Genomic DNA, 23,683 nt, shown 5'->3' with positions numbered 1-23,683 from the left:
AAGAGAGTGGAAGGTAAGAGAGAGAGAGAGAAGGAGAGAGAGATTGAGTGAAGCGGAAGAGAGAGAGATAAATATATATGGAGAGAGAGTGTGTATGTTTGAGGGATGGGATAGAGAGACAAATAAGGACAGACAAAGGGAGATAGAGATATATATGGAGAGTGGAGAGAGGGAATAAGAGAGAGACAAGGAGAGGGAGAGAGGGAGAGATAGATAGATATGGAGAGAGAGAGAATATGTATTTGGGGAGTGAGATAGAGAGACAGAGAAGGAAATATGTTTGGAGATATAGATATAGACGATAGGGGCAGAGAGAGATATGGAGAGAAAGAGAGACAAACTCTTCCATCTTATGAATATTTTGGTTTTTCATTTAAATAGATGCATTGATTTCAATGTAAGCACAAAAAAATATTGATGACATGCATTGACATCTGTGTTACAATAATTCAACCATAAATAAATACTTCATTTTAAATGTTACTTGAAATGTTTGCTTTGTGTAACTATAAACTATTCATAATTGACTACATTCTTATTATTCTCATTTTCTATCATTCAACATTGTTAGTCACTTTGCATTCAAATGAGGTAATAGAAAACAACTACCATTGAAAATTATTTGGGGTTTAACACTCCATAAGTCACAATGATTGACCTTGGAAAAAGCTACTATTAATATTAGAGAGCAAGAGAGACAAGGTATGATGTTTACTACAATATCTTGACTTAAAGATTTGAATGGTCTATAATTTCAACCACCCTTTTCATATGATCGATATGAAAAGATGGCAAAACTAATAGGTGTGGCAATAAAAATCGTAGAAGGAAATATGTTGACTATATTTTTATTATCCACATTTTCTATCATTCAACGCTATTACATTGTCACTTTGCATTCAAAATAACATTAAAGAAAGAGATAAAATAAAAATTGTTGTGATCACGCACAATTGAAACTAACCTAGATCCATCTTAACCCCAAATCTATCAAGCGCCAAGAGGGATCAAATCTCTCGAGGTGCAAACCTTTCCTCAAATTGTGCACTAAAAAAAGAGGTTTTCACCTCGAGATATTTGATCCCTCTTGGTGCCTAATAGATCCTAGGGTAAGATGGATCTAGGCTGGTTGAGATGCATCATATTGCTGTAAGGGTAAGGGTTCTTATCACCTACCTTTTTGTTATTTGTAAAGTCATTTTTTGTTTAGAATTTTGTTTAAGATTTTGAATCTGAGTGTGAATATGACAAATTTGAATATTTGTTTAAGTAATTTAAAATTATTGTAATTAAAAGTATTTAGGTTTGAAAATGCATGAAATTAATATAAATGTTAATGTAATTTTTATTTTATTTTATTTGATGTATAAATAGAAATTATACTTATTTTTTATAATATTTTTTTCTTTCTTAAATATATATGAATTATAAAGGTTTTGTTTAACATTAAAATAAATATAATTCAAAATTTATTTTATTATGTTTTTAGTATTTTTTCCTTTTTAATTTATTAATATATATTTTAAATGAGAATGTAATTTTTAATTATTCAAATTGTATTTTGAATGCATAAATTGATTAGTACCTTAAAAACTTAAAAATTGTAAGACACATAGATCATGGAAACTATATGACTCATATTTTCCATTCTAATAGATCCCTAATAAATTAAAAAAACTTAATACAAAAAAAAATAAAATAATAATGAAATTGTGTATCTATTCATTATAATATTTATGTTATTAAATAAAAGCACACACACATATATATATTCTCTCCTCATTGAAAAAGTAATTATTAAAATATATTGTGATAAGGTCTTGAGGAAAGATTTTGTCATGGGTCTTGAGGAAAGATTTTGTTATGGGTAAGGTGTAAAGGTTTTACAACATTACAATGGTCTTTTTTCTCTATAGAACTCAACTACCTTGCTCTTAATGTGTTACTACATTCTAGAGATGGGAAAAGGGAAATTTTATTGTTACATTATTCAAATCTTAGGGTGATATTATTAGAGAAATTGAAGAGGGATACACATTTATATTTTCATTTTATGTGCACTTAGTGATGAAGGATTTATAGGTGAGGAATTCGTTATAAATGTTTCATTTATTATTTTGGAAAATTTTCACTTTCATGTCATTGAAGTATCTTGTAATTTTTGTTAAGAATTAGTAGAGAGTCTTCATTTTGGAGTGTGTAGTTTGCTTCTTCTTCTTCTTCTTCTTTAGAAGGAAAAAATCAACATACTTTCTATTAATAAGTCTGTTTACATATATTAATATTTATCATCATTCTTGCATTAATCACCAAAGATACCCCTATTTAACAATATGTCCAATGTATCCCATATGGCATCTATAAAAAATCATCCAAAATCAACTACATCTTTTAAATAGAAATATCATATCTACATATGACCGCAACAAGTATATTATTGCTAGAAACATTGATGACAATAAACAAAAAAATCCCATGATATATCATGTATAGAAGATTATCCCTTACCCCAGATAATAATGATTATTATATGCAATGTAGATGATCTCTCTAGGAAGATATCGATGGCCAAATTTTGATAATGCATTTGCAGTCCTATTTTGTTCCCAGAATATATGAGTAAAAGTCAACCCATCAAATAGTACAAACATATTTTTAATCAAGTATGGGAGGATCAAAGGAAATCTTGTCTGAAACCCACTCAATAATTGCATTATGTCACCAAATACATCTATTACCTCTATGGATAACCATTTTGCACAATATAATATACCCCATAGTGCAATGATCTCTACCCTCGAGTTGGTGCCCATCCCATTGAACCAGTAGAAATTATAGTATTGTCCAAGCTTAATAACTATATATGCACCACTCCCATAAATGTTCTTATTTGCAGCCCCGTAAAAAAACCTCACTGGGTATCAATGCCAAAACTCCACCTATTTAATGCATCTCTTCAAACCCTTGAATACCCAAGGACAAGTCTTATTGAAGTATGAAAATATATTAATACTGGTTTAATTGATGTCCAATGAAAAATTCTCAAAAACAAACATATTCTTGCATTTCCAAATTCCCCATATGATATAGAAAGGCAAGGTTTGGTATTCTTTATATCTCATCTTCTAGTCTATAATACAGGCAACCATGATTGATGTATTCCAATCGGCAAAGATCAAAGTGTGTAGTTAGATTTCTATCAACATATGTTTTATGTGAAGTAATTAGATTCTAGCAAATATGTGTCATCTAGTACAACTTCATGTTTTCTTGAATTGATTTAAGAAAATATGGTTAAATTTGACTACTTTTGGGAAGATCTAAATGTCTCTAGGTGATTCAAGCATATTCGAGAGCTTAAGTGGGAAATCCCACACCTTTTAATTTAATTCATTATTACAAGTAGGGTTATCAAATATTTGTGAGAACTATTGTGGAGAAATCCATTATCATTCTAGTAAATTCTTTGAATTTTATTATTTCCTTCAAGAATGAACACCAAGCCAAAGTGGTTATCTTAACATCTCAATGCCTACAATATGAGGGTAAGTAGTTGGAGGACCTAATCACACTATATGATTATGAAATCTACAAGGATCACACTATATGATTATGAATCTACAAGGAGGGTGGTTTTGGGTTATGTCTTCTTCCATTAGCGATAATCCTTGTTGTGCCAAGCTCGTATATTGCTAAGAAATTGGATGAAATGCCAACTTTGAAGGTCAAGTAGTGGAAGGTAAATGAATTCAATTTATTACTTAAATTTGAGGTAGTAATATGTAGGTTTAGTAGATTCTCGCCATGATTGGTAATTTTACATAAATAGATATATTTTAACTATATTAAAAACCATGAGATCCCTTTGTGCTATATTTTTTTTATTTCTTGTACAATTTTATATTCATGATGTTTACCATAGAATATTTGAGGATTGTATCCAAAATGCTCCTTTGATTCAAGATCTCTAATACAACTCTTTCTTTTGATTCTATCCATGTTTAATGACATTAGAACTCTTTGGCAATTTTTTTAAAGTATGATGTAAATGATTCATTATGAATTGTTCATGTATGCATGCAATTGTGTCAATATTGAATTTTGTAAGGGATAAGTTCGTTAAGGGATAGGTTTGGGCTGCACTATTTTCCGGTGATAAATACATTCGTAATCAACATTAACGTCCGTCAATTTAAACGGAGATAAACAAGTGGGTCCGAACAGACATGTCAGCAGGTTGAACGAATCTGCAATCTGGATAAGGGTTGTAATTGAACGAATCTGCAATCGGGATAAGGGTTGTCATTGTATGTAGAATTTTATTTATTAGATGATAATATTTTAGGCTGAAAATGTATTTATTGAAATTTTCTTTTCATATCACATATCAATATAGAAGATTTTGGAAGGCTGTAACAGGTGTGAAAACTTATCATAACGTGGTGAATTATATATATATATATATATATATATATATATATATATATATATATATATATATATATATAATTTTTTTTTTTTTTTTAATGAGTCTTCATTTATTTTAATAATAAATTTATATTTTTGTATTTAATAAATTAAAAAAAAAACACAAATATATATATATATATACACACACACATGTTGATAGGGTATGTTTTTTAGTAAATTTTTTATAATTTTAATTTAATCAGTGCAAATCCATCTTAATCGTAGATCTAACATGAGTCAATAGGGATCAAATTTCTTCAAGTACAAACTTATTTTAGAGTGCAAAAAAAAATGTATTTTTTTATTGTTTAAGTTGTATTTTTGAATGTTATAGAGATTACATAACATTTTTTTTCCTCTTTTTTTTTTTTTTTGTATGTGGACATTGTTTTTCTATTTACACAATATTTTATTTCTATTTTAAGAGGGATAGACATACTTATACAAAGCCTTCACATTTCCCTGTAGAATGAGTCTCTCAACTCAATTATTAAAAAATATTAGAGATTCAACTTTCATAGAATATTCATAATAATATACACAAATCAAAAAGATTTATCTCCAAATCAATTATGTCCTTTTGACTAAATTAATTAAAATTAAAAAAAATCATATGAAGAAGTGTCATGTCAAGTGAGTTATGTATTTTTGGACGTGTGGCATTAATAAGTCATAGTATTGTCCCATGCTATTGTAGCAAAACTTATTCACAGATTAAGAATCTTAATGATAAAGTGACTGTAAATCTGCATGGTTAGGAATCTTATTCTATGTTTCTTTTAAATGTGTATATATATTTAACTTATACCTTAATTATTTTTATAGTTAATAATAATAACAATAATTAAAAATAAAGTTATAATTTAGTTAATTTTTATAGTTTTATTAATTTTTATATAATGAAAAGTTTGTTTTAATGCTTATTCTTAATTAATGTTTATAACTATTACCAATCATTTAATTAATATTTATAATTATTACTAACCATTTAATTTATATAGCTACTTTATTCTTAATCTAATATTACTAGCTAAATATAAATTCAACTTCTACCAACATAAATTAAAAATTTAAAACAAAATAACTTCAACTCACTCTAAACCGCTAGCAACCCTACTATAAACATTGACTAATTTAGCATTGTTTCAATCCCGAAGTAAAACCAATTTCGCATTTTGATCTATTTAGAAACTAAATTGATTCAACTATTACGGCAAACATCCACAACCAAATAAATTTGGAGTAGTCTAACAAGGCGGAGGAATTGTCTGGTTTCCGTCACCGCTCGGAAAAAAGTCCGGCTCTGGCTGCCGGCAATTCCTTCGCCCTCCGCCACCCTCCGCGAGCTCCGCCCAGCTCCGCCACCCTCCGCATTAAAGTCGACGTCTGACAGGAATCGGTGGAGGTAGGATTTGCAGAGCGCCCGCTTCTGGAGGTCACGCGACCCTCGCAAAGCTCGATATCGCCAGAGGAAAGGAGAAGGCTGCTGAGGTTCCTGCAAATCGATTCACTCAAAAAATCACTACGCAAGATCCTCCATTCCTGCATTTCCCGCAAAGAGTTATGCACCACGACACCAATATCAAGTACGTCCATAATTACATAAAGTCCAGCAGCATTCTCGTCATGGAGCCTGGTTACAGAGCGCGAATCTGCCATTTGGGCGCCTCTTATCTTGCCGGGGTATATGACACAGAAGGGGTCAGGGTTTTGCCTCAACGTTCCAGCGTGAAGATAACCGGAACACAGGGCTACATGGCATCGAAATACATCAACAGTGGCATCGTGTCACAGAAAGCGGATGTGTTTGCCTTGGGTGTTGTGTTGCTGGAGCTCCTGTCTGGGCACGAACCGATAAGGTATGTGGCGAATGAGGGCGGTCGCGGTATTAGGAGAATAGGGCTTATACAGAGCCTAAATATTGTTATTTCAGAGGCCGACGATAATTTTGCAGGGAGGCTGAGGAGATGGATGGATCCTCGACTCAGGGGCTCCTTTCCTGTAGATTGCGGAGAGAGGGTAGCGAGGCTTGTTACTTCCTATGTGGATCTGGACCCCGGAAAGAGACCTGATACAAGTTATGTTGCAGGGGAGCTGTCCAGAGTGTTTATCATGTCCGAACAATGGTTTGAGCGAATGAATGCCAATAAAACATGTGTCAGTGGCACCTTCGAGGCCAGATGGAGTCATCTGCGTTTCATAAATATTCTAGAGTAAACAGGTTTGGATTATATTGGTGTGTATTGCTTTGAACATTGTTGTACTGCAAAAGGGAGAGAAAAAACCATGGTGGTTTGGATTATATTGGTTTGTATTGCTTTGAACATTGTTGTACAACAAAAGGGAGAGAAAAAACCATGGGATATAATGATCCGAAGACTTCCTGTAAATATGGTTTGGATGGGTCATTTCGATGGATTATAAGCAGGATATTCAAGTGTTTCAGATATTTTATGAGCACCACTTTGAAGCCTGGCCAGAGCTTAAACCTGTTGAGATGAGATCTACCAAAGAAATGTTTAAGTGCAAGTTTTTCTTTAATTTGTTTTGGACCTATGAGGCAAATTGTATTCTTGGTCAAGAAAGTAATAAACTTCAAAATACAGACAATACTTTGTTTGATCTTTGGATGTGTATTTTCTGATGCATGTATTTATATTTATTCGCTTCAGTTGAATTCCTGGAGTTTTAGCTTTCCAGGTTTAAAAGAAGTGTTCATGCAGATGTGCCTTTGTGTTGATACTGCCATGGATTTTGCATCTTTTCAGTAGGAAATTGAGAACGGTTTGCATATTTTTTATTAATTGAATCTCTCTTTAATATAGCTTTTCTTATTTTTATTAATTGAATCTCTATGTAATATATAGCGACTTTCTATTGAATCTCTCTTTAATATAGCTTTTCTTATTTTTATTAATTGAATCTCTATGTAATATATAGCGACTTTCTTATGAAAGTGGAAAACGAAGATTCCCATTTAAAGAGAGCCGTGCTTGGATGGGAAAACTCTGGCAATGATGTCTCAAATATTTTGTGTAAATATAAGAGAATATATTCCAAAACGCTGGGATTGCTTGGATTCATGGCAAGCAATATCATTAAACACTGATTAATCACGTTAAATCTGACGGATGGATGTTTGAAAAGAATGACAATATTCTCCAGGACAACGGGAGAATCTTTTTTTTCAAAGTTTTTAAATTTGAAAAATTATCATCTTTTTCTTGATTTTATACTACATACATATAATGTGATGATTTGATTCTGGTTATGTCGATATATTTTTAGCAGCTAATTGATTCTGGTTATGTCGGTATATTTCTAGCAGCTACGTTGCCTTAGCCTGGATGGCTAGGGCTAGATCTAATGTCTAATTGGGATGTTTTTATAAGGTTTGATTAGTTTATAATTTGAATGTTTTTATACGGTTTGATTGGGTTTAATAATTAAGAGTATATGTTTTCTCTTACTAAGTCAGAGGTTTAGGTTCTAGTTTAGAGGTTTAGGTTCAAAATTAGAGGTGTGTTTTCTCTTACCAGGTCAGATGTTCAAGTTCAAAACTAGAAAGGTAAAGTATATATGTCTTTTAAGAATATTTTTACATAGATAAAATTATGTTTTTTGACATAATAGATATAATATGCCAACTTAGCATTTCAACAATTACACACATTTATCACAATATATCTATCACAATTAAATGGTGAAATAGAACATGTGAACTCCATATTGAACATCAACTAATTAGACATATCCATTGCACTTATCTCTATCACAATTTAATGGTACAAAACACTTTTGCTATCACATTTAGAGGGTAGAAAACACCTTTATACACAAAATAAAGTTGATATATCACTTAATATGGATATTGTTTATTTATTTATTTATAATCGGTATTGAAATATATTTATTTATAATATTTATTTATTTATTTATTGTTTATTTATTTATTTATAATCGGTATTGAAATATATGTTTCTTATTGTTAATGTTTTTAAAAGCATTATATGACAATTCTATAAATGGAATTACACACATTTTTTTAATTGTGAGTGTTTTTTTCCCATTATATAAACATTACTTGTCAATTTTATATTGATTATGAAAGGGATTATATATCTCACATTTCATTATTATGAAAGGTTTTAGATATATTTCTCACAATAAAGGGTAGAAAGAGTATAAAATTATTATGTTATTGAGACCCCAACATAAATCCATCTTAATTCCAGAATACAAACTTATATATATACTAAGACATATTCATTCTAAATATCTCAACATGTGACTTTGTTTTTGAGTGCAAAATATGAGGAAATGTTCCCAAATTTAATTCCTCTTTACACTCCATATAATAAATTGAATTGTATCTACTTATTATTCTTATTATTAATTTTACTTTTAATCATTACTTTATTATTATTATTTAATGATATACTACAACATCTCTTTGTCTGGTTGCTATATCTACCTCATATTGGATTATAGAGTTGTTCTTACAATAATGATGAAATTAAAAATACATTAATTTATAATTAATATATAAATTTTTAATATAAATCATTGGGCTAAGAGTAGATTTATAGCCCGAGTGAATGTTGACAACCAAGTATGGTAGATGTAGGGGAGATATAGAGGAGCATTTAATGAATGAAGTGTTAAACATAAAGTTAATTAAATAATAATAATAATAATAACATAACAAAATAATAATAATAATAAAACATATTTTTAACTAAATAATAATAATAATAAAATATAATATAAGTTAGATTAAAAATTAAAAAAATAAATAAAGAGTAATTGAGTTGTTTCAAGGGGGCAACTAAATTTGTGATCGAATTAATGTGAAATCTGTAAAAACTAAGAGATCCAAGGTTCAAATCCCCAGTTGTGACCCAGTTTACAGAAAGGACGACAGGTCGTAGACCCCAGAGGTTTAGTTGTGACTCAGTTTACGGAGAGGAAAACAGGTGGTAGACCCCAGAGGTTTACTAGTAGTTACGTGTTAGGCAAGCAGATCCAAGGTTCAAATGCCTTTGTTTGTGAACCAATTTACAAAGGAGGACAAGTCCTAGACCACCAGAGGTTTATTGATAGTGATGTGTCAAGCGAGTTGAGATACCAAAAAAAAGAATAATATGATTGAATTCAATTTGTTATATTGTAATTTTGTTTTTATTAATAAAATTATAAATAATTAAAAAAAATCATAATTACATATCACATTAAAATAAATTTTTGTAACTACAAACTTTATGTTTAAAATTTAATTAAAAACCATATAAAAACTTTCTTTCCCATCAATTAAAACATTATTTATATAATAAACATCATCACATTATATGTATGTAGTATAAAATCAAGAAAAAGATGATAATTTTTCAAATTTAAAAACTTTGAAAAAAAGATTCTCCCGTTGTCCTGGAAAATACTGTCATTCTTTTCAAACATCCATCCGCTGGATTTAACGTGATTAATCAGTATTTAATGATATTGCTTGCCATGAATCCAAGCAATCCCAACGTTTTGGAATATATTCTCTTATATTTACGCAAAATATTTGAGACATCATTGCCATAGTTTTCCCATCCAAGCACGGCTCTCTTTAAATGGGAATCTTAGTTTTCCACTTTCATAAGAAAGTGGCTATATATTACATACAGATTCAATTAATAAAAATAAGAAAAGTTATATTAAAGAGAGATTCAATTAATAAAAATAAGAAAAGCTATATTAAAGAGAGATTCAATAGAAAGTGGCTATATATTACATAGAGATTCAATTAATAAAAATAAGAAAAGCTATATTAAAGAGAGATTTAATTAATAAAAAATTGCAAACCGTTCTCAATTTCCTACTGAAAAAATGCAAAATCCATGGCAGTATCAACACAAAGGCACATCTGCATGAACACTTCTTTTAAACCTGGAAAGCTAAAACTCCAGGAATTCAACTGAAGCGAATAAATATAAATACATGCATCAGAAAATACACATCCAAAGATCAAACAATGTATTGTCTGTATTTTGAAGTTTATTACTTTCTTGACCAAGAATACAATTTGCCTCATAGGTCCAAAAAAATTGAAGGGGGCATGAGAATCATACATTCCAGAACAAATTAAAGAAAAACTTGCACTTAAACATTTCTTTGGTAGATCTCATCTCAACAGGTTTAAGCTCTGGCCAGGCTTCAAAGTGGTGCTCATAAAAGATCTGAAACCTTTGAATATCCTGCTTATAATCCATCGAAATGACCCATCCAAACCATATTCACAGGAAGTCTTCGGATCATTATATTATAAAAATATAAAACTCACTAACTTTATTCATCATTTACTCAATTACACTTCACTTATATAGGAAACTCAATTCTGTTCAATAACAACCAACTATTCTGTTCAACTCATAACTAACTATAACTAACTAATCCTATTTCTTCATTATTCTCACATCCTCCCTTAATGGAGAAATGGATTTTCTACCATACCTAACTGACTTCTAGAACTTGTACTTTGAACATTTGCTGTATTCTCAACATCTGCTGTATTCTCTATCTAACTACTGCATTAACAGAGGGTAGTTGGGATTAATACCTTTCTACCACTCCCCCTTAATTCCAACTATATAACAAACTATATATATTCTTAATGATGACGACTTAAACTTTATCTTGCCTGCTGGTCTAAGTCTCAGCTAGGCTTACAACAAAACATTTCATTTTTGTCTTCTTATTAAAAGGTCCATGCTTGTTCCTTTTCCATTGCTGATGCAGTTTCATCTTCACCTTTTTGGATTTCCTGAGGAAATTCTTTTGCTCCTTGCTTACATACTTAACGTCAACAACCTCTTTTGGATTGAGAGGCAATGCAAGATCTCGAACGAGGTAATTTAATTCATGTTCTCCCCACTTTCCATGAGGAACCAACGAAGGATTCACCACAATGCAATCATCTTTGAAAGTAGATCCAATAAAACTTCGAACAACCGGGCAAGTTTTAATTTCAGTGATTTCTTCAACAGGGTGATCCTCAACAACATGAGGGATTTCTTCAACAGCGTGATCCTCAACAACATGAGTGATTTCTTCAACATCCTCAACAACATGAGTGATTTCTTCAACAACGTGATCCTCAACAACATGAGTGATTTCTTCAACAACGTGATCCTCAACAACATGAGTGATTTCTTCAAGGACAGGATCGTCAACAACATGAAACTCTTTGTCAATGGACGCAAAAATACTGCTACTCCCAAATGGGTTCATGAGAAAATGATCATTAAAAGGATCATCGTCAAAAAAGTCTAAAAAAATAGACATATCAGTTAGCTTTATCACACTTCAAACAAAACGCCTTTTCTACAGCCTCTCTCTGCAAAGAAAAACCGAGCCGACTGAAAAAGAATATGACCACGGTAATAGAAACGGTGGAAGCTTGCAAAACACACCAGCAAACGGCTCGACGGTCTTCGACAGCACACCAGCAACTGCTCACAGGACGGTTCTGAAAAGATGCTGCCCCAACAAACTCACACGCAGCAAAGAAGACCGGTTCTGCTGGGCTCCACGCAGGTGGCACAAACAACACGCCTTCCTCACCTGCCCTCTCACCCCAGCTCAAACCCTGAGCTCTGATACCATATAAAAATATAAAACTCACTAACTTTATTCATCATTTACTCAATTACACTTCACTTATATAGGAAACTCAATTCTGTTCAATAACTACTTCAACCAACTATTCTGTTCAACTCATAACTAACTATAACTAACTAATCCTATTTCTTCATTATTCTCACATATATCCCATGGTTTTTTCTCTCCCTTTTGCTGTACAGCAATGTTCAAAGCAATACAAACCAATATAATCCAAACCACCATGGTTTTTTCTCTCCCTTTTGCAGTACAACAATGTTCAAAGCAATACACACCAATATAATCCAAACCCGTTTACTCTGGAATATTTATGAAACACAAATGACTCTATCTGGCCTCGAAGGTGCCACTGACACATGTTTTATTGGCATTCATTCGCTCAGACCATTGTTCGGACATGATAAACACTCTGGACAGCTCCCCTGCAACATATCTTGTATCAGGCCTCTTTCCGGGGTCCGGATCCACACAGGAAGCAGCAAGCCTCGCTACCCTCTCTGCGCAATCTACAGGAAAGGAGCCCCTGAGCCGAGGATCCATCCATCTCCTCAGCCTCCCTGCAAAATTATCGCCGGCCTCTGAAATAACAATATTCAGGCTCTGTATAAGCCCTATTCTCCTAATACCGCGACCGCCCTCATCCGCCACATACCTTATCGGTTCGTGCCCAGATAGGAGCTCCAGCAACACAACACCCAAGGCAAACACATCCGCTTTCTGTGACACGATGCCGCTGTTGATGTATTCCGGCGCCATGTAGCCCTGTGTTCCGGTTATCTTCATGCTGGAACGTTGAGGCAAAACCCCGACCCCTTCTGTGTCATATACCCCGGCGAGATAAGAGGCGCCCAAATGGCAGATCCGCGCTCTGTAACCAGGCTCCGTGACGAGAATGCTGCTGGACTTTATGTAATTATGGACGTACTTGATATTGGTGTCGTGGTGCATAACTCTTTGCGGGAAATGCAGGCATGGAGGATCTTGCGTAGTGATTTTCTGAGTGAATCGATTTGCAGGAACCTCAGCAGCCTTCTCCTTTCCTCTGGCGATATCGAGCTTTGCGAGGGTCGCGTGACCTCTAGAAGCGGGCGCTATCCGGCAGCTTTATTCAGATTCTGCAAATCCTGCCTCCACCGATTCTTGTCAGACGTCGACTTTAATGCTAAGGGTGGCGGAGGTCGCGGAGGGCGGAGAAATTGCCGGTGGCCGGAGCCGGACGTTTTTCCGGGCGGCGATGGAAACTGGACAATTCCTCCGCCTGGTTAGAAGCACACCAACCCCTCGCATTTTTAATATCTAATACGGTCAACAACAATGCAAACATTTTCTGGGATTCAGAATCCATCTGTGGTGTGTATCATGCCCTATTTGTCTTCTTTTAGCTTAAATTTATTCGGAGTGAAGGTGATTCCAAATCACGAAGTAGCAGAGCAGGACTGATAGCTATCATAAATTGCCATGCAAGCCAAAATTTCGTCAGTTTATATAGCAGGGAAACTCTGCTGTTTATTGCTGAATGCAGTTCCTGCTAATCAATTCAACTGGAATAAGTTAATATGAAGAATTTTACAAAGAGATTGAAGAAAGCTGGATCTGAGCAGTAGCAAGGAATGACTCAAGTTGTGGTTAGCTCTTGGCTATCTCTTTGTTCCATGGGGTTATAATCGATAACTTTGAACGAGTTAAGAAAAATATAATATTATATTGTTTGTAAGTTTCACAGGGTTAATGAAACTCTAATATTCTAATGTAATGTATTCTCAGTGTTACATTTCCTGAAGGAAAGTTTCCAGTTATAGGCCAAATCTTATATTCCAAGAAAATGAAAATGTTTAAAGAGTTTTGTAATGTAATGATTAAAAATAATGTGTTGGATGGTAAAGATAAAAATCTCTGGTATTTTAATCTTGCAATTTTCAATTTATTTTTTTTAGACTCAGAGGAACCAGCCTGCCTAAAGGTATATTAAGCCTGCTACTGGGTTCATCTGGGTAAAAATAAATAAAAAAAAATCTATTTTCCCTGCCCTATCATCAGTAACATCAGTAACCAACCATAGTAATTGATTTACACTAATGGAACTAACCTTTTGCTCAGTTTCAGACTAGCAACTAGTGCCTATGAATTCCACTAATGGAACTAACCTTTTGCTCAGTTTCAGACTAGCAACTAGTACCTATGAATTCCACTAATGGAACTAACCTTTTGCTCAGTTTCAGACTAGCAACCAGTACAAGCCTTCTATTACAAGCCTTCTATTACATGTGATTAAAAATCAATTGATTATGTTTGAAACAAACATCCTAGAAGCCAACCATCCCACATTTAATTTCAAGTTACATTAGTTGAAACTTGGAGCTTTGAAAGTAATATAGTCCATACGCGCCTTTATAACAAGAACCTGGTTGAAGATCAACCAGACAACTGAAAAATCTTTCCGCGTACCATCTGCTAAATTCCAAAAAACTCCTCTACCTTCTGAAATTTCATTCAATTCCAATATGTATAGGTCAGCTCTAGCTTCATGCGATAGCTCAGCTCTAGCTTCATGCCATAGGTGTCTCATTGAAGATGTATTAATCTAATTCAGGCAGAATCAGCCTGAATATGAACTTGAAAGATCAATGCTATAATATGAATCTCCTATTATCATCTGTATCAATATTGCTGAATATATTGCTCTCAACATATCTAAACAGTAGATGAAATAATAGCAATATTACTTTGAAGTTTTGTTAATCTACATAGAGGATTATGGCCAACCTCTTGCTGGGGTACATTTCATGTCCATGACTAATCAATTATTCTCATTAATATTCAAGTAGCCTAGAGTTTTGATAGTAGTAGCCCAGAGGTGCCTTTATCATAAGAACCAGGTCAAACAGGAAACTGAAACGTTTTTCAGCATTCCATTTCCTAAATTCCAAATAACTCCCCTATGTTTTAAATCTCATTCAATTCCAAATGTGTGTAGCTCATTCATGCGATATGTGACTCATTCAAGAAATATTTATCTAACACAACCACAATCAGCCAAGCTTGAAAGATCAATGCCACAATATGAATCTCTTTTAATTATCATCTGCATCCTTATTGCTGAATATATTGCTCTCAACATATCTAAACTGTAGATGTAATAACAGCAATATTACTCAGAAGTTTATTCATTCTACATAGAGGGTTACGGCATTATTACTCGGGGGTTTATTCATACTACACAGAGGATTATGGCCAGCCTCATGCTTGGGTACATTTTCATGTGCATGACTATTGAATTATTGTCATTAATGTTCAACCAACGAAATGGATGTGACAGAGGAGAGAACTCTACACATTATTCCTTTCTGTTTTGCCTCAGGGCACAATCTAGATCCAAAATCATATTCGGCAATGTTCCGTAAAACCAACACCGTATAGCCACACTGCATTTTCACATCTTCATAATATCCTTGGAGATCAAAAACCAGCCAACGTTTCACTTGTTTGAACACATAATTTTCAGGTTCATCCAAACTATTCTGAAAAATATTGGATTATATTGATTAATCCTTAGCAAATATCCTGAAATCTACTAATGAACAGGATAGTAACAGCATTGAATAAGTAGGCCATTGGCATATTTATTTAGATAAAAAACAGCTCAAGTGGCACAAGATGGGCTTTTGAACACGGATTAAATAATGGGTTTATTCTATTTCTTTGGGTAGAGTTGCACCTAAATTCCCACCATTACACAGTTAGCGAGAATTAACACAGGAAGCCAATCAAAATACCAATTTGAATGAATCAGTATTCTGAATTAATTAATGAAACGAAAAAGGAATTACGTCTGTTTACTACAGTAGACCAGGCTAAGACTCAATGTATAGTGTACTTGTTTTCATTAGGGTTTCACAATTTGGAATTTCCCCATGTAAATGATGCAAGACCTTAGCTATGATTACAATGATAATTGATATATGCACTAGACAACTGTAGTGAATGTCTCAATGAATGGAAAAATAATTGGTATTGAGAAATCTTATGGTGCAGACGAGAGAAGCCAGGATTCTTGGAAATGGATATGGAGAGTTGGACCAAAGCACTTTGCTCTTGTCAAATAGAAACTGGTGCAATATCCAATGGTTGAAACAATCTGCGTTGTCTTCAAAATATAACAAGCACTCACTCCAACACTTTTACCTTGAATGAGCAAACCCCAAACAGCTGTGCGGCCCTGCTGATCTGTACTATGCCTTCCATTCCCATTAGAGGGCACATTTTCTTCTTCACTTTCAGGAGAGAGATCTTGATTCAATTTTTGTACAAGAATAACTGCATCAGGAGATATATCTCTCAGAGAATTTCTGGTTTTAGCCCAACTGTCTACCTTTCCAAACATATCCGCATAATCCCTTTGTTTCTTCAAACTTGCTGAAGGAGAATTTCTGTCAAATACATAGTGCAGAAAGGGGGCTTCCTGAATATGCTTGACAATCTGCTCGACCAGGCAATGTAACATGGAGCAGAAGTCAGAATTTCACCAGGGGGGCGGCTATATACAAAAAGATGATATTCCTAACTTCTGCCAGACAATATGAAAACCAATTAATCAAATTTCATCAGATTCTATCCACAATTAAAGTCACATCAAGACAATTGCATCATAAACGACAAACCCATCAATAATATTGCATTAGATTCTTCCAAAACGTAAAAACTACTATATTTTTATTCATGGTTACTAGCCTACCTCCACTACAGAATCTCTCATCCATTCTTCGAGCTTCTCAGATGTAACTGGCGGACAAATTTTCATTTCCTCGGCACAACTTAGCTCATCTATACCGATGGGCAATAAGCTCATTTTGTTGTTTTCCTTGTTCCCTGTTTGAAAACTGGTTGCATTGCTGGTCAAGACATAGGGTTTGGCGTTTGAAATACTATTCTTACATGAAATTGCAGAGATGGGCACGCTTTGTTTTCCATTAGAAGACAATCTCGCAGGCTTAACCACAGAATTCTCAAGAAAAACAAAGACTCCGCTTTGCAGTGCCTTGGTAACCATTGGAACTCTGGCAAGCGTTAATTACTAGGATTGGATTTGCAGGTCAGGAAACGTTTTCTGGCAACCCCCAAGGTCATACGGATGGATTGCAGATAATCTAAATTGGCCAAACTTATCACTAAAATAGAACAATACCAAAATAGTGGATGTTGAATTTGGCCTCCCTGTCGAGGACGTTCCACCCAAAAGCTTTCAAACACCAATTCTTTCCAAAGCGAGAGCGGAAGCAGGAAACGCTGGCATATAAATAGGATGAAACAAAGGGAATTTTAGAATCTTAGGTTTCTAAACAAAGAGAATTGTTTAAATCTTTAAATTTGGAATTTTAAGAGAGTTTTTAGAATCTTTAAATTCGGAATTGTTAGAATCTCTAAATTTGTAGAGAATTTTTAGAATATTTGTTAGAATTTGTTTAATGTTATAATGTGTGGAACTCAGTCAGAATCGTATTGAGAAGCTGTGGTTTTCTCGGGTCCAGGCCGCAGGATTATTTAATCTGGAAAACGTCAAACGCAAATATACAGGTATGCGTAAAGGATATTTATACAGATCTGATTGGTTTGAAGCCCTTGTATTCTAATCTCACTTTCCCATCAGCGTTTTGGAAATCAGGATGCTCTCCCAAATTAATATACTTCTCGTGGCATGTGCGAATTAGAAGAGGAAACAAACTTTCACATGTTCTTCCAATACAAATCTATTATGCAAATATGGCACGAATTGGCAATTTTATATGGTTTCCCTCTTGTCTCTCATGCTTTTACACATGCTGCATTTGATTGGTGAAGCAGGCAAAGAGATTCATGGAGATCGTTCATTATTATCGTTCTATGGTGTGCTTGGAGGTGGAGGAACAACATTATTTTCAAAGAAGCAAAGGAGCCTCTCAAGGATATATTACAACACATAATTCTCATCTACGACTCTGTCCCGAAAAAGTTGCCCAAATTGAACGCTGTCAATAGAAATGGACAAGTAGTTTCTCTTTTCAGGTCCCCGAGGGCCTTTTTTGATGGCGCCGCTCAGCAAAACTCTTGCGGCTGTGGGGTTTTCATAATTATGGACGAGAATCTCCAATATAGTCTTTCTTGGAACGCAGATAACGGCACAAACAGTGTGGCAGAGGCGAAGGCCCTTGCGGGTCTTCTCGCCTTTTGTATTTTTTTTGACATTCATTCCATCTCTATTTATGGGGACTCCAAAACCATGATCGATCATGTCAATGGTAAAAGCTTCATCAGGTGCCCTCACCTGGTAGACTGGATGGACAGGATCATGTTTTTTTGGGGACTTATGAGAGGGTGTTCCATTCAGCACATCTTCAGAGCTCAGAACCAGCGAGCGGACTGCCTGTCAAAGGAGGGTCTTCAACTAGATACAGGTCCCTGGTCCATGAAGGTAATATCTGGCGAAGAGTCCTTTATCATTCAGGGTTTTGCTATCCCTGGCTTTTAATCTCTTGCTTATGTCCTTCAGGGCTGTTTTTATTTACCTTTTTGGTTTTCAAGCATTTGTATGGTATGAATGACTATATCTATCTCTGATCTTGTTCCTAGTTATGCTCGAGGTGTCTAATATATTTGTATTTGTGTATGTTTTTGAACTCCAGAATCTTTTTCAGAGAATCTCTTTCTCTAGTTTTGTGTCATCTGTTTTTAACTTCCTCAATTAACATGTAAATGTACTACCTGGAACAGTTACATAGACTCAATATAATACAATTTCGCTTTTTCTTTCTGAAAAAACTTCAAATTTAATCAGGCGCCTTCTTTTTCAAGAAGATGAATCTATCTATACACTTTAAACGACTTAATTCAAGGAGAAATTGATGTATTGTATTGAAAAAGTGTTATTTACACGTCTCAGTTGTGTATGGTTAAATGATTTGATTACGTGTCTTACAAATGATGACGTAGAGGCATTCTCCTATTAAAATATGCGTCTTGTGACATGTGCGAAATGCATTGCATTACCTATTATTAAATACATTGCATTTAATGTAGACAGTGACGATATGTCTTCAACATTAAATGTGAGTCAATAATTGTGGCTCCGACCAAAGGAATGTAATCATCGGGATCGTGTTATACAATGAACAAAAACAATTATTCATATTAAATTTAAGATATTTGTGATTTATAATGTAAATAAATATTTTTCCATTGTGATTTATAATGTAAATAAATATTTTTGGAATAATTACATCATTAAGATTTGATTTATCTTTTTAATTATATTAGTTAATTATAAATGTAAATTAAATTTTAATGATGTGATTATTCCAAAAAACATTTATCTAAATTATTCATATTTTTAAATAATAACAAAAATAGTTGTCGTTGTAAATTGACAAAAAGTTATTTATTCTCAAAATTTTAAGATATTGGGAGCTTTAGAGGTTTGTCATGGCTCTGAATCCATTTCCACCATCAAAAACATGATTCAAACACTACTTCTACAAGATTTCTTGAAATTTTTTTGGTCGGATTTCGGTCACTTTTGACAGTTCGGGCAATTCTTCCACCTACGCCATTTTTAATTTAAAAAAATTAATTTGATGAGACTAGTTTTGAATCTATTTTTAAAAAGTTGACCCAATATTTTAATGTGTAATAGGTTTTATTTTGGAATCTTTCTTAACAAGAGTTGTGTGGTGGTGATATGCCACTGCTTCTTTTTTGTATAGGTGAATTGTGTGCATATTATTTTGTACATATAGTTTTGAGCATAAAACAACGATAAAATACCGATTAGAATGCACTTCAATATTTTATCGAAGACACACAAATAAATATAGGAGAAGATTTGGGATAACACTTGCTAGCAAGGATGGAATTAGACAATCAAACTGCCCATCACAAAGTATTTTACTAAACACAATAATTTTTTTCCCATGCCCATTAACATTCTTTGTTCAAATGATGAAGACAAACAAATTGCATAAATTTGAAGGGAGTTTTAGATTTGAAATTCCTACGAATATTAGTGGTGAAACTTCATATTCCCACGGCAATGGTCACAAAGCCCTGCAAGGTTGAGCCCCAGTAAGGAAGTTTGGGGGCCTCGACGCAAACGGGATCCCTTGGCACACAGATTACTATGCTGAATTTAATGAACTAGTTAAAACCGCATAGCTCTCTATAAAGAGGAATGGTAATATTCTTACGATGACAAATATTTCGAAGAAATTAAAATGACTCAAAAGCAGCGTCGGGAAAGAGATAAGAAGAAAGCGCTATCCAAAGAAGTCAATGATTTATTGGTGGAGATGGTGCACATTCAGAAGGATATGGAGATGGGCATCCCTACTAACTCCGTGTGGGCATCCCTGAAATACCTGGAACAACGACGAAGACAAATATTTCAGATACAAGAAATTACATAGAGATTAACAACGACGAAGGCAAATACTTCAGATACAAGAAATTACATGGAGATTAAAAAGCAGAGCGTTATGACTCAACATAGTTACCTATCAAACGAGAAAATTACTTAATACCATTTTTTATAAGGTAGCAAAAAAAAACACTCGATTTTGAAAAGTGGTTATTCATAATAACCTTTATATTTTTTAGCATATTTTTGGCACTTTAAATTTTCTTAAGTAACATTTTTTTAAATGTTACTGATTTTCATACTAATTTTGAAAAATATTGATACAAAATCAACCCAGTTTTTTAGAGGGTTTATTTTTGACACTTTAAATTTTTTGATGTATCAGGGACATTTGTTTTAAAATGTTAGGAATTTTCATTTTTTTTACACTTTAAATTTTCTATATATTAAGTGTGGATAATTTTTTTAAAATGTTGATTTTCATGTTGGTAATAAAACATAAAAATAAAAATAAATAAAAAACATGACAAAAAAAACACAAAAAATTGTTAAAAAAAAAACAAAATTTACTTGTAAAAAAAAAAAAAAAAAAAACCAAAAAAAGAAAAATAAATAAATAAATAAATATTAAAAAAAGACATAATTTAAAAGGAAAAAACCAAAAAAAATAAAAATAAAAAATAATTACAATTAAAAAATAGAAATAAAATAAATAAATATAAAAAAAATAAAAAAATAAAAATAAAAATAATCGAAAAAAATCATTTTAAAATAATTATAAAACAACATTTAAAAAGTTATAATTATAATTATTTATATATATAGATATGACATTGACCAACCGTGCAAGCTTGACCCTAGGGGCGCTCGGCCCTGGGGCAGGGAGCTGCGACAGAGCCTCCACAACCAGTGGATTTTATATATATATATATATATATATATATATGAGGCATCAACCGATCGTGCAAGCTCAACCCTAGGGGCGCTCGACCCTGGGGCAGGGACCTGCGGTGGAGCCCCCACAACCAGTGGATTTTTAATATATATATATATAATAATTTTTTAAATGTTTTAATTTTATTTTTAATTGTTTTTTTCATTATTTTAAATTGATTTTTTTAATTATTTTATTTCGATTATTTTATTTTTTATTTTTAATTTATTTTTTTATATTTGTTTATATTTATTTATTTTTTTGTAATTTTATTATTATTATTATTATTTTTATTAGTTTTTTTTAATTAAAAAATGTTTTTGATGTTTTTTTCTTTCCTTTAAATTAAATATATTTTTAATTTTTTTTTTTATTTTTTATTTTTTTCTCCATTTTTTATTTTTATTTTTTGTTTACATTTTTTTTTACCATTAATATATATATTTTTTTTTTTTAATTTATTTTTTAACAAATTTTATGGAATTTATTTATTTGATTTTTTTAAAATTTATTCTTTGATGTTTTTTTTATAAGTTTAATTTTTTAACATTTTTTTTCCTTATTTATTTCTTTTAAAGTTTTTTATTTTAATGGTTTTTATTGTGTTTTTCTTATATTTTTTAAATTTATTTTAATGTTTTTTTATTTTTGTTTTAACAATGAATTACAAAAATAATTTATGTTATATTCAGTCTACCAAAGTTGATGTTTTGATTAAAAGTATAAAAAATATTAAAAATAATGTTGAATTTTTAAGTTATACAGTGATATTGCCATTATATTATTTATTGATATCATTTGTTCTTATTTTGATTAAAAGTAAAAATATATAAGAAATTAATGTTCAATTTTTAAATTATACAGTGATATTGTTATGATATTATTTATTGTTATCATTTGTTCATATTTTGATTAAAAATTAAAAAAATAAAAATAGAAATTTATTTCAAATTTTAAATTATATAGTGATATTGCCATAATATTATTTATTGTTATCATCTGTTCATATTTTGATTAAAACTAAAAAATATTAGAAATTAATGTTCAATTTTTAAATTATACAATGATATTGCCATGAATTTATTTATTGTTATCATTATGTATAAGATACGTTTAAAAATGTTGAAAATTTAATTCATAAATCGCTCCGATCGGTGAAAGATCCCGTTGACCCTAAGGACATGAAGGGTGTCTACTTGATCCCTTGTTCGTGTGGGACCCCCTATATCGGGGAAACAGGGTGCTCCATCTATCAGAGGATCAGCGAACATGCAGTTGACCTAAGACATGGGAGAACCAAGTCTTCAGTGTTAGCAAAGCATGCGGAGAAGACCAAGCATCAGGTTTGTATAGAGGAGGCCAAGGTTATTGTCAAAGTTGCTCAATTCCATTATCGTAAATTGAAGGAAGCTATTGAAATTGAAAGAAGGCCTAACAATCTCAATAGAAATGATGGTTGGAAGATCAGTAGCTGTTGGATCCCTGCCCTTTCTTCCTAGTCTTTCTTTTCCTTCCCCCCCTTTTTTCCTTTTCGAGCTTTCGTTGTTCCCCTTGGAGCCTTGTCTTTTCCTTCCTCCTAGGGTTTCCCCTTCTTGCTTTGTGGTTTTCTTTTGGTCCTTTTCCTGACCTGCTCCTTCTTTTTAATGTGTCGCTCTTTCTTTTTATTTTTCCCTGATAGATATTAATAGTTAAAATCTTTACTAATATTCTTTATTTTATTAAATAACCCCCTGGCATTTTTATTTTTTTAGGTATATATATATATATATATATATATATATATAATTAATAGTTATATTTATATATTTTTTTTATTATTTTTTTTCTTTCATTATTTATTATTTTTATTATTATTTATTTTATTTTTTTCATCTAGCTTTAAACTTAGCCTCCTATTTAATAAAAATAAAAATTTTATAATTTTAATAGTTATATATTAATATTTATAATTTCTATGTATCTATTAAATAGTTAATACTTTTAACCATTTATTAAACTACCAATTTAATTAAATTTACTTTATGCATTTAATTTATATATAGTTTACGTTTAATTTATAACTGGTTTGTTTGACCTTGGTCCCTAGTCAAATTTAGACGTTACCCTAGTTAGCCGTTGGAGGCTCTGCTCAAGGTATTTAACTGGCAAAGATAGATCTGATTTCTCAACTTGTCCTGACGATGAACCACACTGGTTGGTTCGAAACGCGTCGACAATGATTTTCTGAATGTGAT

At 32.3% G+C, this 23,683-nt stretch overlaps 3 protein-coding genes and 1 long non-coding RNA gene across 4 annotated transcripts; 1 reads left to right on the top strand and 3 right to left on the bottom strand.

Moving 5' to 3' along the window:
* Positions 1–6,096: 6,096 nt before the first annotated feature.
* LOC149222777 (lysM domain receptor-like kinase 3) lies at positions 6,097–6,687 on the top strand. The gene has a single exon (XM_089387673.1). It carries the CDS (start codon positions 6,097–6,099, stop codon positions 6,685–6,687), a length of 591 nt encoding a protein of 196 aa, XP_089243799.1.
* A 4,310-nt stretch (positions 6,688–10,997) lies between these two features.
* On the bottom strand, positions 10,998–11,734 carry LOC149222776 (uncharacterized). Its single transcript, XR_016248927.1, has 2 exons — positions 11,638–11,734; positions 10,998–11,571 (listed from the first exon to the last, which is right to left on the bottom strand). It is a non-coding gene; the product is annotated as an uncharacterized LOC149222776 (long non-coding RNA).
* A 63-nt stretch (positions 11,735–11,797) lies between these two features.
* Positions 11,798–13,080, bottom strand: LOC149222775 (lysM domain receptor-like kinase 3). The gene is made up of 2 exons (XM_089387672.1): positions 12,530–13,080; positions 11,798–12,107 (listed from the first exon to the last, which is right to left on the bottom strand). Exons 1-2 carry the CDS (start codon positions 13,078–13,080, stop codon positions 11,798–11,800), a joined length of 861 nt encoding a protein of 286 aa, XP_089243798.1.
* Positions 13,081–16,153: 3,073 nt separating this feature from the next.
* On the bottom strand, positions 16,154–17,392 carry LOC149222774 (uncharacterized). The gene is made up of 2 exons (XM_089387671.1): positions 16,865–17,392; positions 16,154–16,609 (listed from the first exon to the last, which is right to left on the bottom strand). The coding sequence occupies exons 1-2, from the start codon at positions 17,177–17,179 to the stop codon at positions 16,154–16,156; spliced, it is 771 nt and encodes a 256-aa protein (XP_089243797.1). The 5' UTR covers positions 17,180–17,392.
* Between the last annotated feature and the right edge of the window lie 6,291 nt (positions 17,393–23,683).

Source organism: Pinus tabuliformis, chromosome Q, assembly GCF_031772625.1.
Source record: "Pinus tabuliformis cultivar Carrire ecotype Pingquan chromosome Q, CPIR1, whole genome shotgun sequence".
NCBI lineage: Eukaryota > Viridiplantae > Streptophyta > Pinopsida > Pinales > Pinaceae > Pinus > Pinus tabuliformis.
The sequence above is the reverse complement of the archived record's forward strand: the minus strand, read 5'-3'. Positions and strand labels throughout refer to the sequence as shown.